The sequence below is a fragment of the Sciurus carolinensis genome, chromosome 6, assembly GCF_902686445.1.
Source record: "Sciurus carolinensis chromosome 6, mSciCar1.2, whole genome shotgun sequence".
NCBI classification, from domain to species: domain Eukaryota; kingdom Metazoa; phylum Chordata; class Mammalia; order Rodentia; family Sciuridae; genus Sciurus; species Sciurus carolinensis.
The window spans coordinates 101,159,483-101,177,231 of NC_062218.1; the positions used below are offsets into that span (position 1 = coordinate 101,159,483).

Consider the following 17,749-nt stretch of genomic DNA (forward strand, 5'->3'; position numbering starts at 1 on the left):
CTCTGTAAAGTCCTGTTTCCAAGTAAGACCATGTTCTGAGGTCCTGTGGGTATCCATGTTTTAGGGGGTACAATTCAGCATTTAACAGTAATTCTCTTCTGCAAATGGCAGCGACCTGGATTTATTAGTTCAACATGACGTAGCCTGCACTAACTCAAGCAATTCCATTTTTGCTTTAAAAAATATGGTCACTGCTAGTCAGGAAGTAGGAATAGGTTTTGCTTACAGTTCTTGTCCGAGGATGGCAGTGGGAAGAAGGCTAAGGGAGGCAGCAGAAGTCTTTCCTCTGTTGGACTGTGATCTGGTGGTTGCTCAGTGGATGCACTGACCACTCTTACCTGGTAAGCAGTGTGACTGCAGCAAGCTCTTCCTGCCTGTGTTTGATGGCCTTTCTTTGATGCAGGCAGATTCTCGCATCTCTGGAGTCCTCCTGTGGGCCTCACCCTGCCCCCTGAGGAGTGGATGTCCATTTCCCACTGGTAACAGGTTCAAAGGTTCTTGCAGTGTGTGGGAAGGGACAGAAGGAGATGGGGCAGGGGAGAGAAGGTGCTGTGCAGAAAGAAGAAAGAGAAAGCAGGCCAAACATTACAGTATCTAAGGAATCATTTCCTGTAGAAAAATGGACAGTCAGGCATGTGACCAAAGGAAGTGATACCAAAATAAATATTAGTAACTCTGCCTTTGGAGCATTTGTGCATATGCCCAGGTGACATTTTAGTGAGTTGTCTGAGAATGTGTAATTACCCGGAGCAAGAGAGGCCTTGTTTACTTTAAGTGAAGGAAAATCAGAGTTAATAGGAAGAATGACCTTAGAATTTAGGGTCTTATCGTGTGCGTTTAGGGGGTGGCTTAGTGCTTTGGAAAAGTGACAGGGTCCAGTATAAAGATAAGAAGAGGTAAAGAACAGATTTCATCGTGAATAACGGAACTAGGTTTGGCAGAAGAGCCCTTTCTCACCTGTTACTGGAGCCATCTAGAAGGAAAGACACGGGCCCTCCTCTCAGAAAAATACATGGAGTGAGTCCAGAGGCTTTTGTCATCTTTGAAGAAAAGAGTTCGTTTTTAGTACCTGGTGACTCTCTCATCCATGGATTTATGTCAGGGACGTCTGCGGTGCACTAGATGTTTTCATAGCCAGAGGTTCCAGCTGTGCGTGTTTCCATGAGAATCCAAGGCACAGATCTGCTGGGGACACTGGCAGTAGGAACTCAAGGTACCATATTGTTATAACCTGGGTGCTGTTTGACTTCCCACTACAGAGCTCTGATAAATCGGCGGGGCATGTGGCTTACCCTGAAGGAGGCCCCTCTGGGTTCAGGTGGAGTGGATGTCTCCCTTGGTGCTTACCCCCCAGGGTGCGAGAGAGCCCTTTGTTGTCATTATCAGAACTGCCTCTCGGAAAGCAGTCTGGTGAAAATAAATGGGATTGGGAATATGTTTAATAAATAAAGGTATGTTCATTTAGGGACAGAGAAGTCAAATACAGCAATATAAACCAAAGCCAGTGTGTCTTGGTGCCATGTGGTGGGGGCTCAGGAAGGTCTGAGTGGGCCCCTAAGAAAATGCATCAAGGGATGCGCATGTAGCTCGGTGGCCGAGCACTCGCCTGCTGTGTGCCAGGGCCTGGGTTCAGTCCCTGCAGGACAGGGATGATCTCTGCCTGTGGAGAGCTGAACTGACAGGTGAGGCACCGTGCTTCTCAGACTTTTCCAGCCTTTTACTGTAATTGTTTCTTTGGGTCAAAATTTGGAACTGAGGCAAGATGTGGAGGACTTGGTTAGGGGCCAGGAAAGCACAACAGTGAGGTTTGGATTTAGGCTCTTAAGGAAAGACCAGAGGAACGTTGTTTGTTTTGGAGCAGTGGAGGCTGGCGGGGGCTCAGGGTAGGGATGGTTTTTGAGTACATGGAGGTGTGCAGTGAGGTTGTGGTGGACAGCTGTTTTCACCATCCACTACACACAAGACCGAACAATGAATGAACTAACTTTTTAGCTTGAGGGGCTTTAAATGAGAATCGAGGGAAGCCACCATACCTGAAAATGTGACACTATTTTAATAAAGTCATTTATAGCATTTACTTTGGGTTTTTTTAGGGAAAGCACAGAAACACATGTTGACTTTGCCCATTTGACTACAGACTCAGAACACACCAGCTACCCTCCTTCCCTTCTTCTTCTGCATCATAACCTGATATTACAAATATACTTGAAGAAAACTTGAGTTGGAGCCCTGACCTCTTTGAAGAAATAATGTTCTTAGGAGATGATGAGACTTACAGGCTGAGCCCGTGGGTGTTGGTTCCAAGGAGACCTGGCTTCATTCCTGGCTACCACTTACTGTGTGTTTTGGGACAAGTTATTTAACCTCTCTGAATACGCTTCCTTGTTATGGAAATGGGGTAACAGTAGTGCTTAGGCCATAGGTTGTTGTGAGTATTCAGTGAGACAAGGTATGGAAGGGCACAGTGCCTAGCACACAAGTGGTACTCAGTAAATGTTAGTATTATTCTATACTTTGAAAGCAGTGTTGAGACCTCTGAGCTACAGCATCCTTATTTCCAGTACTCATGTGACCTCTGCCTTCCTTCCTTACAGCTGCTGGCCTTCCTACAAGGACTCTTCACTTTCTATCACCATGGTTATGAACTGGCCAAGGATTTTGGTGACTTCAAGACACAATTGACCATTAGCATACAGAATGTGAGTGGCCCTAGGGACAGACTTCCTTTCTCTGGTGGAAAGGAAAACACAAAGTGTGGGTCTGGTTGCTAGGGGGGCCCACCTGTGTGGGCTGGAACATAGGTGAGGAGGGGGCGTCCTCCCGGGTCCAGAGGGCAGCTGGGAGCAGGCACTTCTGGCTTGCTGGATGGCCTTGCGTCAGACCATCATCCTCTTCTCCATTATTTCAAAGCACTAGTTATGTTCTCGGAAGTGCTGCTGCTGATTATGTCTTAAATCAGCAGCACCAAAGCCAGGATTTCCTTTGGCCATGGAAAGCCCAGCCCAGCCTCACTTCTATGCATCTAGCTGCCTGACCCCACGAGACCTTAGGGAATGGGGCTGGGGACCTATGCTCAAAGGCTGTGCTCTTTTCCAACTCTTAGGAAGGCTGGCTGCAAGTCCAGGTCAGTGTGGCCACTCCTAGTCTCCTTCCAGGTTTTACACACAGGACATTTTGGTGCACAGAGCAGTTACTGGGCCCCAGCTGCCTTCACTGTGTGATTGGACCTGTTGGCTTGTATAGGAAGCAGACCCAAGTGTTTCTGAGTGTGCTGTGTCGCACAGCCTTTAGAAATCTGGAGCTTACATGGTTCTCCGTGTCACTGTAGAGAACAGGAAGTTGCAGAGTTCGGAAAAGATTTCACAGAGTGTGGCTTTACCTTAGGCTGGGTTCTTCCAAAGGCTGCTCCAGAATGCAGGTCTATATCCAGGGGTTCTCTAGAGTGTCACGCCAGCAAGCCCCTGTGAGAGCGAGCCCGGAGGACGGCAGGTCAGGAGGAGCTGTGATGCAGATGCCACAGAGGCCTCGGTCTGTGCCATGGGCCTGGGGCCGAGCTGACCTTAAGAGGGGCCTGAATAGACGTCAGGGCTGCAGGCTGCCCTGGGTAGGGGTCACCTTGAGCACAGCAGCTCTCCTTTGAGGAGGGCCTGTCTGTGAGCTGTCAGCATGCAGCCTTCCCGCAGCTAGAGAAATGAGGCCCTTGTTCCTGAAGGCGTGCAGTCCCCTGGATCCTGGGTCAGAATTGCCTGGGTTGCCGTCTAAGATTCTTGTGTCCAGGCGCAAAGGCTCTGAATTGATTTCTAGGTGAGAGAGAGCTATTAGGTCAATTAGATTTGGGCGTTTGCCTTTTTTCAAGTCACCTGGGTGATTTTGATCTAGTTTGTGAGTCATTCAGCTGTGGGACTTTAAGGCCAATGTGTATGTGAATATGATACTTCTTGTAAATGAATATTTATTCAGTTCTTACAGGGTTGAATGATTCTTATCTAGTTTTAGATCTTAGAATTCTCTTGGATTGATCTTGTGCATTGTTAGAGATTTCAAGTCTTTGATTTGAGTCAAATTCCTTTTATCCTAGACAAGAAACCGCTTTGAAGGCACCAGGTCAGAGGTGGAATCCCTGATGAAGAAGATGAAGGAGAACCCCCTGGAGCACAAGACCATCAGCCCCTACACCATGGAGGGGTACCTCTATGTTCAGGAGAAACGTGAGTGCACTGCCTGCCAGCAGCCAGGGCACCCTCTGTCCAGAAGGTGGGAGTGTGTCCAGTAGTGCCTGGCCCGCTGAGTACATGCTGGGGGAGAGACAGTAATGGTATGGTGCAGCTTCCAAGGGGAAAGGTGATGTCTGCAAAATCTTGTCCGCCTCCTAGTGGTGTATTGGGGATTTGTTGTACTGGGAATTCCCCTGGGAACCTGGGATTCCCTGAGGCTCTGTGGTTGCTCTTCTCTTCTCTGGTGTGCTGTACAGCATCCTGTACCCTTAGTGTAGGGGTCTTGGAAAGGTCTCACGTGCTAGGCCTTCTCGTCTCTCAGTGGTCAGATCCTTTGGGAGACCTAATACTTGGTGATTCTCATTTCAAGTGGGACCAGTCATGACTTAGGCCCTTTTTCTCTTCTCCTTTCATCCCAATACTTGAATTTTATGAAAAGTAAAAATAAAAGCTCCCTTTGAGAGCCAGGAAGGAGACCTGCTCTCCTGCTGATAATGATGTCAAGGAAAGATGCCAGGTGCTGCTAGCAGGGAGTGTTTAGCGGTGACACAGATTCATGCTGGAGGTCTAGGAAGGGCTCTGTGGTGGGACTGTGCTACTTAGGTGGCACTTGCAGGCTGACTGCGTGATGCGATTCCAGGAGTGAGAAAGATTGAGTTGTTTCCTTTCATGGTGCTTCTCCTGCTCTCCCTCCTTGCTTTCCTAGGAGGCCGAGTCTTCCCAGATTTGTGCTGGTTTGCATTCTTCTATGCCTTCCTCTTAGGCAAATATCACTTGTACGAGCTTCCTGATGGAATGAATTAGAAACCCTTGGCTTTAGTGATTGTTCTCTTTAAAATTTGCCTGGGCTTAAAATTTTTCCCTGGCCTGAATGGGGCAGCATTGGACCTGGAGTGACCGGCTGTGATGAGGGGGTCACATTTCTTATTCTTGCAGAGATGAGCTGGTGGAGGTTTATAAGGGCGGAGGTCACTTCAGTAGTTTGTTCCACTCCTTGAATCAAAGGTGATCACCTTTTTGCCCTATTAGAAAGTCCTTCCCCCTCAGAAGGGTTTTAGGGTCAACTTGAAAATACACATTTTTAGGACTTTAAAAATGTCTCTCGGTGTCCATTACAATACTTACTTTACAAGTTACTTAACATCAGTTTTGCTGTCTTGCATTCTCACATGAGTTACGGTTTGTTCCACACCCTTCACGTGCTCTTTTGACATCACGGTGCTCATTATCCTTAGAAGCACTGGTTTTGGTTCTCTAACACAGTAGTCTAGAGTATTTCATTGGGTACAGCATTTTTTGTATTAAACTTTTGATAACTTATTTTGAAACAATTGCAACCATAGAAAAAAGTAAGAATGGTTTAAGGGGCAACATGGGAATTGACTCAGATTCACCAATATTTAGCATTTTGCCACAGTTTTATCATTTTTTTTTCTCTGAATGCCACAATCATATCTTTTTTTTCTTCTTTCTGTGCTTACACACGTGTGCGCTTGCACACACACACACCTTTGGTGAACCATTCAAGAGTAGGCTGCGTAATCCATGCTCCTTCGCTTCAGAATTTTTAAGAATCGGGATATTCATCTGTGTAACCACATCCAGGAAATTGAATATTGATACAACATTTAAACTACAGCTCATGTTTCAGTAGTTGAATTGTCCCCGTAATGCCCTTACAAAGTGTTCTGTTTACTCCGGTACATACTCGTGTGCTGCTTGTAGTTGCCATGACTGTAGTTCCTGCCAATCCAGAACTGTTCCTCAGCTTTCTTTGTCTTTCATGACCCCGAAGTTTTTGAAGAACATAATCCAGTTCCTTTATCGAACTTGATTCTGCGTAGGTCTGCCTGACGTTTGCCATGATTAGACTTGGGTCATTCATCTCTGGCTCAGTCCTGCACGAGTAGTGCTGTGTTCTTCCCCAGGGACACGTCCCTCTGTCTCCTTGATGGTGCTCTTGATTTGATCACCCAGGCAAAGTGTGGTCTGGTTTCTCCACTGTATAGTCACTTTTTCCCCCTTGTAACTAACTGGCAATCTGTGGGGAGACACCCTGAGATTTTGTCACTACGCTTTTCCTTTCCACACTTTGCCCTTCATAGACTTGGTGTCTGTTAATGACCCGTGCCTGACCTGACTTTGGGATGCTGGACAAATGGTGCTTTCCCAGCTCCACCTCTCCCTCCGCGTTTGGTGGTTGCCATTCAGTGTCCTCCCTTCCCTTCCTTTCTCCCTCCCTCCCTCTCTTCCTGTTCACCCTTCTTTCTGCACTTCTCTCTTTGCATTGTCAATATGAACTTACAAATCCATATTTCATTCAGTAGGCTATAATCCATTACTGTTTTTATCTTGATGTTCAAATTGGCCAATATCAAGCTTTTCTGGAACTTTCTGTTGTGCAGTCACAGGACCTTCACCACAAGCCACAGAACGTATTTGGATGGTTGGTGTTTCATTTGTGCTTCAGGTCTCATTGTGAACACTCACGTCTTACCTTTTAAATTTACCAAGTGGTTTCCAACAGTTGGAGTTGGCAGTCATGTCATACCACTGATAATTATTAAATGTCTACTGATTCTCTTTTCATACTTCAAAAAATTATAACCATTTCTGCTGTTCCATCTCTGTAAACGTCTAGAGCTAATATCGAGTGAAGCTGTTGCAGGCTGGTGATGTCTTCCTCATCTTGTACTGCTCTGTGGTTCAAAATATAGGCTGAGTAGTGAGTGAAGTCAGAGCCTGGTTAGACCTCCACTCTGTGACCGCTCCCTTTCCCTGAGGGATGACTTCTGGAGGCAGACTCCTTAGGTTACATCTGAGCACTTTCAGTCACTTCCCTTCTGCACCGCTGGTGTTTCCAAGGTATTCTTGTCTGCTTTTCCAATCGTTTTTCCTTATGCTAAAGTAAATATGAGAGGTTTGGAAGTAGGTCAGAACCCCCAGTGTCTGTGCATTGAGTCACCAAGCAGCTGTGTGGGAAGCCTGATGTCATTGTCTCAGTTGGGATGGTGACAAGCACTTGGAGGAGCCTTTCTGTGTTCTTTCCTCAGCATCTCACTCCTGTCAGGAAAGAGCGGAAACTCCAAATGGAGATTGATGGTGGGAATGTGAATTAATTTCCCCAGGGAACCTCTATTTCCCTTATATATTTTAAGACCCAGTGGAGATAGCTTTAGTGGGAAATAGTGCTCTTGGGCCTCTGGGGGAAAGCCTTGGGTTGGTTCCATTTCCAGCCTGTGGGATCAGATTTCTCTCTGTTTTAGTCTAGCTGTGTGGAGAGTACATTGCCCTAAAACAGGGTAGGTGAGTGTTATGGGCTGCGGGCTGTATGTTTCTGCAGTTAGTGATGGGCAGCACACAGTGGACGAGTACAGATGTTTAATGGACAATGTTATCTTGCAGGTCACTTTGGAACTTCTTGGGTGAAGCATTACTGTACATATCAACGGGATTCCAAACAAATCACTATGGTACCATTTGACCAAAAGTCAGGAGGAAAGGGGGTGAGTTCATTTTTTAAATTTCATGCTTGTTTTGCTTGGCTAACAGATAATGATTATAACGTGTGCAGAAAGTAACACTTCCAGTGTTTCACTGTCATTCTCTTAGTTTTTGTACAGTAGTTCCAGAAGGCCTGGTATCCTGAAGATCCCTAAAATAAGATGAATATTCTTAGCTCCAAGTTATATTAGGAACTGCAATTAAAAAAGATGCTTACATTTCACACATACAGGATATTAAATGTGTCAGATGTTTTTAGATGCTACAAAATCTTGAATGACCTCATCTTGGGAAACTGATTCATGTTAGTCTCATGCGATCCCTAGAGAGCTGCCATTTGTCAGTTTAGATGTTCCAGTTATCTATTGCTGTGTAACAAGTCACCCTTAAACTTAGCAACTTTGCAACCATACCAGCTATTTTAGTATGTCTCACTCTTTCTGTGGGTCAGGAATTCGGGGAGCATGTGGGTGGGCGGTTCAGGCTCATTTCTCATGAGGTTCCAACCAGATGGTAGTCAAGTGGAAACCGTGCGGGTCTGGAGCAGCTCAAAGCTGGCCACACAGAGCTCTCTCCCTCTTGCCTGGTTTCTTTCTGTCCCCTCCGCTTGCCCCCTCTTGCCAGCTGACTGTATGGTCTTAGGACCTACCCATCTGTTTCCCTATGTAGGAAACTTTGGGCTTCCTCACAGCATCACGATGCAGATGGTCTCAGAGCAACTACAGACTTCAGGAGTGGATATTCTAGCAGTTAACATATCCACTGTGTTGCTTTTACATAGCCTAACCCCAGAAGTCATTACCCTTATGTGCACCTTACCCGTTAGTTGGAATGGTCACAAGAGCCCACGCAGTTCCAATAGGAGAGGGTGTAGACCTCACCTCTTGGTGGCAGGAGTTCCAGTGGCTTATTGTGTGAAGAACATGTGGGAAGGAAGATATTCCATGGTCATCTTTGGAAGAGAGATTAATGCCACACCAGGTTCCCTGGAGTCCCTGTCCCGCAGCTCCTCGAAGTCTCCGACATCCTTCCCTCGCACACAGGTACCCCTCACCTCCTGCCAGTCGGTCTCTGCTGGGAACTCTCAGTGTGCAAAAACATTTCCTGTGGAATGCTCTGTCTTCTCTCTCCTGCTATTCTTACTCCCTTCCTTTCTTCCTCTAGTGTTCTACACTGCATTATGATCATCCTAGGTTTCAATTAAAAAAAAAAATCCATTGCTTGGAATTTTTGGTCTTTGAATTTGAGGGGTTTTAAAATTTCTTTCAATAACTAGAAAATTCTTGCCAATTATCACTTTGAATTTTGTTTCTAATTCTTACTGTTATTTCCTTCTGGAGAGGTTTAAATGTTTTTAATAGGTATTTATGTTTTTCGTCTCTCTGGGAATTAAACCCAGAGCCTCATGCATACTAGGCAAGCACTGTACCGCTGAACTGCACCCCAGCCCTGGTTCTCTCTGTAGTTTAAGTATTTCTCAGTCATGTTTCCTCTGTTGACAAGTGAGTACTCTGCAGTCCTTGCTCCTTGGCCCTCTTTGTGTAGCATGTTTGGAGGTGTGAGGTGCGTGTGGGATCACCGTGTAGAGGTGGACGGTGCTGCCTGACCCCAGGCCTTGGGTTGGTGGTGTTAGGTACTGTCATTGTCCCTGCAGTTGCTCAGCCATGCCGTGCCCTTTGCTCCCTTCTACTTCCGATTTCTCTTCCGGGCTTTCTCTTACTTCAGCCACAATAGAGAAGTTTATCAGCAACTCTGTTCCTTCCTGATGTCCAAGCAATAACAAAGTCCTTTTAATGTTTCTTGGCAGAGGAGGGGTTGACTTGTAAATAATCTCAAGAAAGCAGACATGTTAAAATATCATACATGGAGCAATGACAGTGTTAGAAGGAACATTATAAACCTGTGTCAGGAGGAGTCCCCTTGTTTCCATGAGATGAACCTGGAGCAGGCCTGTTTTCTTGTTGGGGTCAGAGAACTTTTGTGACTCTTAGTCCTAGAAATCACCTTCACTGAATTATTCCCTTCCACCATCTGTATTTTGGGTCTTTTTATCTTGTACTTTACCAAATATTTAATGAAATGCTCTTATAGTTTCTCTATACCTATCTTTCTTGAAAGTCAAGAGTGGAAACCAATGGCAGTGGGTAGTGGGACTCCAAAGACACCAACAAGATCCTGGTAAATGCCCCCTTGGTTGTTTTTATGAGTCAGCACAGATCAGCTTCTTGGGACGCTGATGAGTATGATCTTAGGACCGTGGTATTATAGTAATTCGTTTTCCTAATGATAATTCCTTACATTCATATTACATTTTATAGTTTTCTACATCCTTTTATTATCCTATGTTGTCCTATTTTCCCCCTTTTACAAAGGGAGAAATTGAGAGTCCAAGAGAGCAATAGATTTCTAAGGTCACACAGCTCATGAGTTCCAGAGCTAGTCCTGAACCCCTCATTCCGGAGTCTGAGTTTCCTGCTTCTGAAGCCATGATGTTACACTTTCTCAGCTTTCAGAAGAGAGGTAGAGGGACTAGCCATTCTAGAGGTGATGTCCTCTCATTTGGTGCTGAGGAATCGTGTGATACTGCATTCATGGTTGTGCAAAGCTGTCCTAAGCACTGGCAGCAGACTTGACATAGATCATAGACATGATTTTTCTCTACTTTTTCTTCCCCCTGCCCCACTGTCCCTTTCATTTGAATTATTTTCCTTGAGAAGTGCTGACTTTGCTCCCACCCTCAGGCCTGGCATGGTGAGCAGATTTGCTCCATCCTCTTGGAGAGCGGAGCCCATGTGTGGTGAAGGAACCTTCCAGCACCCCACCTTCTGCGAGAGAGCACCCTCTGTGCAGGTCCGGAGCAACCCAAGGCTGATGCTGTCCTTTCCCATGCTCAAAAACCTTCATTATTTTCCTGCTCTTCTCAGGATACAGACCAGAATCCTGCCCTCCCTCAAACCCATCCCACTCTGGCTCTCACTTGGGGCTTGTTGCACACCAGCTTCTCTCTGTTCTCCAAGACGCCCTGCTGAGGCCATGGCTCCTGTTCTCTCCATTCTGTGTCTGGTGCATCCTCCAAACCCCAGCTCAGGGCAGCCTTCCCTAACCTTCCTGACCAGATCAGATCCTTTTCTTTGCACTTTCTGTAACACGGTCCCCCCCCCCCCCCCCTCTCTTTCTCTCTCTCTCTCTCTGCAGTGTTTGTCACAGTTGTTAACTTTTTGTTTATGTGATAATCTGCATCTACCACTTTTTAAACCCCCAATAGTTAAGCAGATCATTTTTACAGATTTTCCCCTGATATGGCACCAATATCCTTGAATAAGAACCTCATTGTCCTCCTTTGCCTGCTGAAGTTTAATGATTCTTTATAGATTCCTGTTTCCTCCCATTGCTCTATGATACTTCATCTAAGCTTTCAAAGTCGAAGCTGGTCTTAAGCTAGTAAATCTGACATTAACAAGGTCAGGATCTGCTGATCCTATTGGGTGTTTACACTTTCAAAGAACAAAAATTAGAACAATTTGGTTTAAAGATTTACTTGGCTTTATTTTTAAGTCTAGAATTAGGCAACACTTCCTTCCGTAAAATAGAATAAATGCACTGATGAGCTAAGCAGGTTTTAAGACAGAAAAAGGCTGAAGAAAGCAGTAACAGAGGACACGGAGTGGATTGGTCATTTCAGAGTTACTTTTCTTATAAAGACTGGACAGGGAGACAGACAATAGGAAAATAACATTGGGCTACTTAAGGTTACCTTTCAGGCAGAGGGAACTTTATTATCATGCCAATGGAAACTAGCTTGTTTGGGAATTTTGACTTTGATCTCTTATTTCTCCTGGTTTCTTGGAAGGTCAGATAAACAGCTTGGTTTTGATTTAGTGACAAGGAACATTAGCATCAGTCACTGCATGTTGACTTTTAGTCTGGTTTGTTGGGGCCCAGTGTAGCAAAGGAGCCTAGTCCAAAACACTCATATGACTTACAAACTAAAGAACAGTTCTCAATCTGAGAAACTAACCTTTGCTATTCAGTAAAAGACAGCAGATGTAAGGCTTGTGAATGTAAACTTCTCTTTCCAGGTCTTCAGTGTTTCATGTGCTACTCTGATATTAGTGGGTGGCTAAAGTTACCTTAGATAGTCACATTGCCTATTATTTTAACCCACTAGGTAGGTTTGCTGATTTCTGTCATATTTAAAAAAAAATGATGGATTGGCAGGAGAAACAGAAACCCTACCAAATTCCTAAGTTGCAGGAAAAAAAAAAAAAAGAAATCAGGGTATAACTTCAATGTTCCCAGGCAATAAATTAGTGGTATGAACTAAATGGTTGTGTTCCACTTCTACTACTCAACAATGAAAAGAAACAAACTCTTCTTGTACACAGCATGGGCGAATCATCAAGCAATTAGGCTGAAGCCAGACAAAAACGGGGCACGTGCTATGTGGTTTCATTTATTCAAAATTATAGACAATGCAAATTGACCTGTAGTGACAGAAGTCAGATTCAGGGGTTGCTTGGGGGTGAAATGGAATGAGGGATAGATTACAAAGACATGAGGAAAGTTTTGGGGGTGATGGAAATGTTTGTTAGCTCAAATATAGTGATCATTTCTTGGGTGTACGCAGATGTCAGAATTTATAAATTCTACATCTAAACATGTAGTTTGAACATATACTATGGGTCAGTAAAGCTCTTAAAACATTTATTGAACACCTGCTCTGTCCAGGACCCATTTTGGCTTAGGAGACACAAGAGTAGGCATAAATAGTCTCTGCCTTCCGGGAGTTTACAGTCTAATAAGAGAGAGACATTGTTTTAATCATCACCTGCATCATTGGACAGCTTTAGCTGTGATCAGCACAGTGAGGGAGGGAAAGGCACATGGTGCTATGTGAACATGTTTGGGGATCTTTGATCTGGTCCAGAAAGGTGTTCTTGAAAAAGTGGTGACTGATACAAAAGACACAGAAGCTCCCAGTTAGGAGACCATTTTCTTCGATTCTTATCAATCCATAAATCACACATGTTTAAGGCAGTATCAGCAGGAGCTCATCCACCATGGGTTGATGCTGTACCATCCCAGTCCTCCAGTATTAAAGATGCTCGGTTCTGAGTACAACAGGGTCTCACACTTAGTTGCGGTAGGCTTTGACCTGAGATTTTATGATCTTACGTTGTGGACTCTCAGGTTGGAGAGGGTCAGGTTGTCTGTTAGGAACCACCTTTGTCGTGGAGAGGAGCAGCCCACATTCTGCTTCAGCTTGATGGTCTGTCTGTTCCCATCAGGGGGAAGATGAATCCGTCACCCTCAAATCCTGTACACGGAGGAAAACAGACTCTATCGAGAAGAGATTTTGTTTTGACGTAGAAGCAGTAGACAGGTGAGTAGCTGTGTCTTTCTTAGGAAAAAATATTGCTGAATTTGGATTTTTTTCCTTTTCCTTCCAATCAAAACTTTTCTACTTTTTTCTTCTATTCTCCCTTCTTCATCCCCCACCTGTATTCAGTTTGGATTAGACTGTAGGTCTTTGATGATTGTGAGAATCAATGCTGCCTCCCTGTCTTTTAGTTTCAGCAATGAATTGAGGATTTGTTTTTTTTTTACTTTGATTTTAGCACTTCTGTGCTTTGGGTGTGTGTTACATCTCCAGGAGATTGGGTAGATGCTTAAAGAAAATTGTTGAGCATGATTGTTTCTGTATGAGATTGTGTGTGTGTGTTTACTTAAATAATACAATGATTCAAAAGGAATTGAGCCTAGCAACTTGGGAGGCTGAGGCAGGAGAATCGCAAGTTTGAGGCTAGTCTCAGCAACTTAGCAAGTCCCTGTCTTAAAGAGGACTGTGACTGTAACTCAGTAGTGAAGCATGTCTGGTACAATTCCCAGTACCAAAAAATAAAATAAAACAAAGCAAACAAACAAAAGGGACCTGAGGTGGAAGAAATTTTATTCAAATTTAATAAAAAACTTTTAAAGACAGCATTTCACCTACCGCTGTGCTCATGCAGGAAAGACACCAATCACTTGTGAAATCAGTCTTTGGAGAGAGAGCTGTGTGTTGTATTCCTCAAGATTTATAGTGTGTCTCATTAAGTTGTACCATTTCATGGTGTTAATCTGGTTTGACAAGATTCCAATTCTTTGAGACACTTTACTTGGCAACAGGTTTATTCTTTCAATGAAACTCACGTGGTAAGCTTGTACGAGCTGCCTGATCAAGATCAGCACTGCTAGCTCCAAGATCCTTAAATCTCAGCCTGATACTTACAAAATACCATTTCATCTCTTTTCTTTAGTTAAAAAAAAAAAAAAAAAAGACCACACCATTCTGTAAAGCCAGTACTTCTGCCCTCTCTGGGAGATTTACCAGTAACCATCACTCCTGAGATCTGGAAGGTTCTGAGACTGCCTCTTGCACTAGAATGACTTCTGTGTCAAGTGTCTACTCTGCACTGTGGCTGCTGAAGGCTACATACCCTTTTAACCTACGTCAGCAATTCATGGAAACTAATTACATCTCTTAAGTAATTTAATCGTTCTGCCTTTGGCTCTCAAGCTAGACAACTTGGGTCCAGAATTTGACTTTGTTGCTTGGTAGCCATGTAACTTTGACCAAGTTACTTAATCTTACAGAGCCATGATTTCCTCATCTGGAAAATGAAGATGGTAATAATATCTAGTTCCTAGGATTGTTGTAGGGATTCTGGGAGATAATACATGTCAAATGTGGGACAAGGTGGCAAAGAATAAAGTGCTCAACTAGTATCAGTTGTTATTTTTTGTTGCTGGTTAACTTGTCCTGCATTAGACTTGATATATCCTTTCACTTTTAAACACAGAGAAATATATTTTGTAAAGAAAAGAAATGCCTTACCTCTTCACTGTGTGCAGTGCTGTGAGAGAGGAAGGTAAAGAGAAGGCAGCCTGGGGCATAAATTCAATTGGGATAAAAAAGGGGAGTTGCAAAAAGCCATCCTCAAACCAAAACTGGTTCTTGGTTTTAAGCAAATCTACAATCTGAGTGCTTCAAGCTTCCATAGACATATCTCTTCTCCATTCTGATCATGGAATTAAGGGAATCCATATTACTGGCATCCTTGAGGAGGTTCAGAAGGTGTGTTTGGGTGGACATTCGGATGTATGTGAAACGTTTATTTCCTAGAGCTGATCTTGAGCATGGCTGTTCAGGAGAGGGCACGCCTTGATTGGCAGTTCTCTTATAGGTTGAAAACAAGCTCAGAGATGCTTCTGAAGCTGCATTATTTTCCATGATTCCTGAGAAGTCGTGGAGAGTTGCTTTGGAGGCATTTAAACCTCCCTGTGGCATCTCCATCTTGTTTCCACCTTGCCAACACTTCCAAGCACCTTCCCTCCTTTATCATGCCTACAAAACCTTTTCAGGCCCTAGCCACAAGCCAGGAGCGGAAGTGTCACACTCTACACACAAAGAGGGCTTGGGAAGTAAGCTTCTCCCCAGTGTCTCTGGGTCCCTTGGTGTGAGGTGGAGGCATCTTGGGCAGGTTCAGAACCAGGCTGCTGAATATCCTGCAAAGCAGGACATAAGTGGACAGTTCTATGAAAACCCTTCCTTCAGTTTTCTCTAATAGGTCCCAAGGGTTAGGTTACAGGTTAGCAGTGTTTTAATTCTCTTTCTCCTTTTTTTTTTTTTCTCCTTCCCCTCCTCCTCTTCCTCCTTCCCTCTTCTTCTTTCTTCTTCTCCTTCCCTCTTCTTTCTTCTTTTTAGTTATACATAACATTTAGGATTCATTTTAGCATAATTATAAAAGTACAGACTATAATGTGCTCTAATTCAGTCCCCAGTATTTCCCCTTTCCCTCTCGCCTCCTCCCTTTCCCTGTTTCCTCCCCCCTACTCTACTGATCTTTCTGCTGTTTACTTTTAGTTTTTAAAAAATTTTTTATAGTTAGTGTCTTGTGGATGTACATGATAATGAGATTCACTGTGATGCATTCACATCTGTACGCGGAAGGAAAGTCAGATTCATTCCTCTGTTCTTCCCTCTGCCGTCCCTTTTAGTGCCCCCTCAGTCCTCCTGTCTTCCTCAAGTCCACCCATCTTTCTTCTATTTTGATGGAACCCTCCATCCCTTTCCCTTTCTGTCTCTTATTTTGAACTTGCTCTATAAATCAGATCTTTCTGTATTTCTTCACATACCTAGAAGGGAATTAGGTGACAAGGAAAAGGCATTTCCCTGTGTCAGGTGGCAGCAGCCTGGGGGCTGTGCCTGGAGTCCTGTTCTCTTGGTGACTCCTACCCTCTCCCTCAGCACGGAGGGGCCTCTGGACACCTGCCATCTTTCAGCTGGGGCCTCCTGTAGGTTCCTCACTCCACCTGCCCTACCGTGGGCAGGGCTCAGAATGCAAGTGTAGCACCGGGGAAGTGGACACAAAAGATGGGATGGTTATATTTAAAGGTTTGAAATGCTCCCAGAATATGATAACTGTTATAAGTATGGAATATATAGACATTTACATAGTGACTGTTCATGTTGTGCTTCATACTCATGTTAAAGTGTGATGTATGACTTAAGAGTATGAGATGTCATGGTTTTTAAGTTTAAATACTTTGAGCCTTTAGACTCATTGCTGATACATTATGTTATTTTGTAACAGAAGCTGTAGCCTTTAGGAAGTGATATTCCAGAGGTCAATATTGGAAGTTGATAACATCAGTATTCCTTACTGTGTGGTGGGAACCACTTCAACCACATCCATTGTTGGGGGCTGTGCCAGCCAGAACGGCGCCTGATCACATCGGCAGTGAGGAGGTTAATTAACATAAGTGCACTCAGGTGATTTATTACTGGCCGTATTCAGTTAAGTCCACATGCACAACGTGTGCACAGGTGTTCCCAAGCACGCCTGCTTGGGCCTGCTCATTTTAACCCTTGCCGTGATGGGGCAGCTGGCTCCTCGCCTGATTGCAACTGGCGTGGCCCCGCCCTCTGCCTCCTGGAGGGAATATAAGTGGGCAGTGGGCGGGGGCGCGAGAGTAAGGAGCAGCAGCAAGCAGAGCAGCAGCTAGCAGAAAGAAGCGGAGTAGAAGCCATTAGCAGAAAGGAAGAAGAAGAAGTGGCAAGCAGATAGAAAGCACCTCTGAAAAGAAGCACCTCAGATAGATGCACCCTTAGTTCACAGGATGCAGGACGCACCTTTCAGAAGAAGCAGCAGAACTAAGAAGAAATAGATCTCTGATAAGCGTAGAAGTCTCTCTTTCTCTAAAACTTTCTCTCTAAGCAAAGTTTCTCTTCCTCTAAGCAAAGTCTCTCTTCCTCTAAGCAAAGTCTCTCTTCCTGATAAGCAAAGTTTCTCTTCCTGTAAGCAAAGCCTATCTTTCTCTCAGGGTCTCTCTTCCTCCATGAATTAGTGAATATAGGAAAAATAATTTATTTCCAGGCCCCTCCGATAAATACCTGCACAATTGTTGCCACGGGTAGCGACAATCCATTGAATCCTTGCTAGAACCAAAGATTCCACTTCCTGCCCAGGACTTACATGGTCCAACTTTCTGGGACTGACACACTGAAATCCACATTTTCTAGCTTTCCAGTTATTCTCTGTTCTTACTAATAATTGGTGCACTGTACATCATGTATTCCATAGCACAGTTTTATCAAAGCACAAGAAAACATTTTCCTTACTAGAAACAAGCAACCACAGCAAAACCAAACAAATGAACGAAAAAGACCAAAACTCAGACCTTTTTATATAGGCTCGTAGTACATATACAGAGGGTCATTTCCAGTCCATTTTTTTTAAGTTAAAGAATGTTAAAGGGAAGAGGGCAAGGAAGCGGTAGTATCTGAATGCTTTCTGAAAACTGGACACCTTCATACGTGACCTCATGTAATCCTCATTATAACCCAGCAAGGAGGCTACCCCTTCCCCATCCCTGTGCTGCTGTTGAGGAGTCTGCCATTTAGAAGGGTGAGGTCACCTGCCCTAGGCTGAGGTGGGAGGTTCATAGAAGCTCATTCCAGGGCACATTGCTGCCTCAAACCTTAGAAT

The 17,749-nt window shown here is 44.4% G+C and overlaps 1 protein-coding gene across 1 annotated transcript in view; it reads left to right on the forward strand.

Annotated features, from left to right (window-relative positions):
* The window catches only part of Arhgap26 (Rho GTPase activating protein 26), a 416,546-nt gene that overhangs the window by 130,301 nt on the left and 268,496 nt on the right, over positions 1-17,749 (forward strand). The window contains 4 exon segments of the mRNA XM_047554761.1: positions 2,595-2,699; positions 4,079-4,208; positions 7,620-7,720; positions 13,007-13,101. Coding sequence (XP_047410717.1) covers positions 2,595-2,699; positions 4,079-4,208; positions 7,620-7,720; positions 13,007-13,101 — 431 coding nt within the window.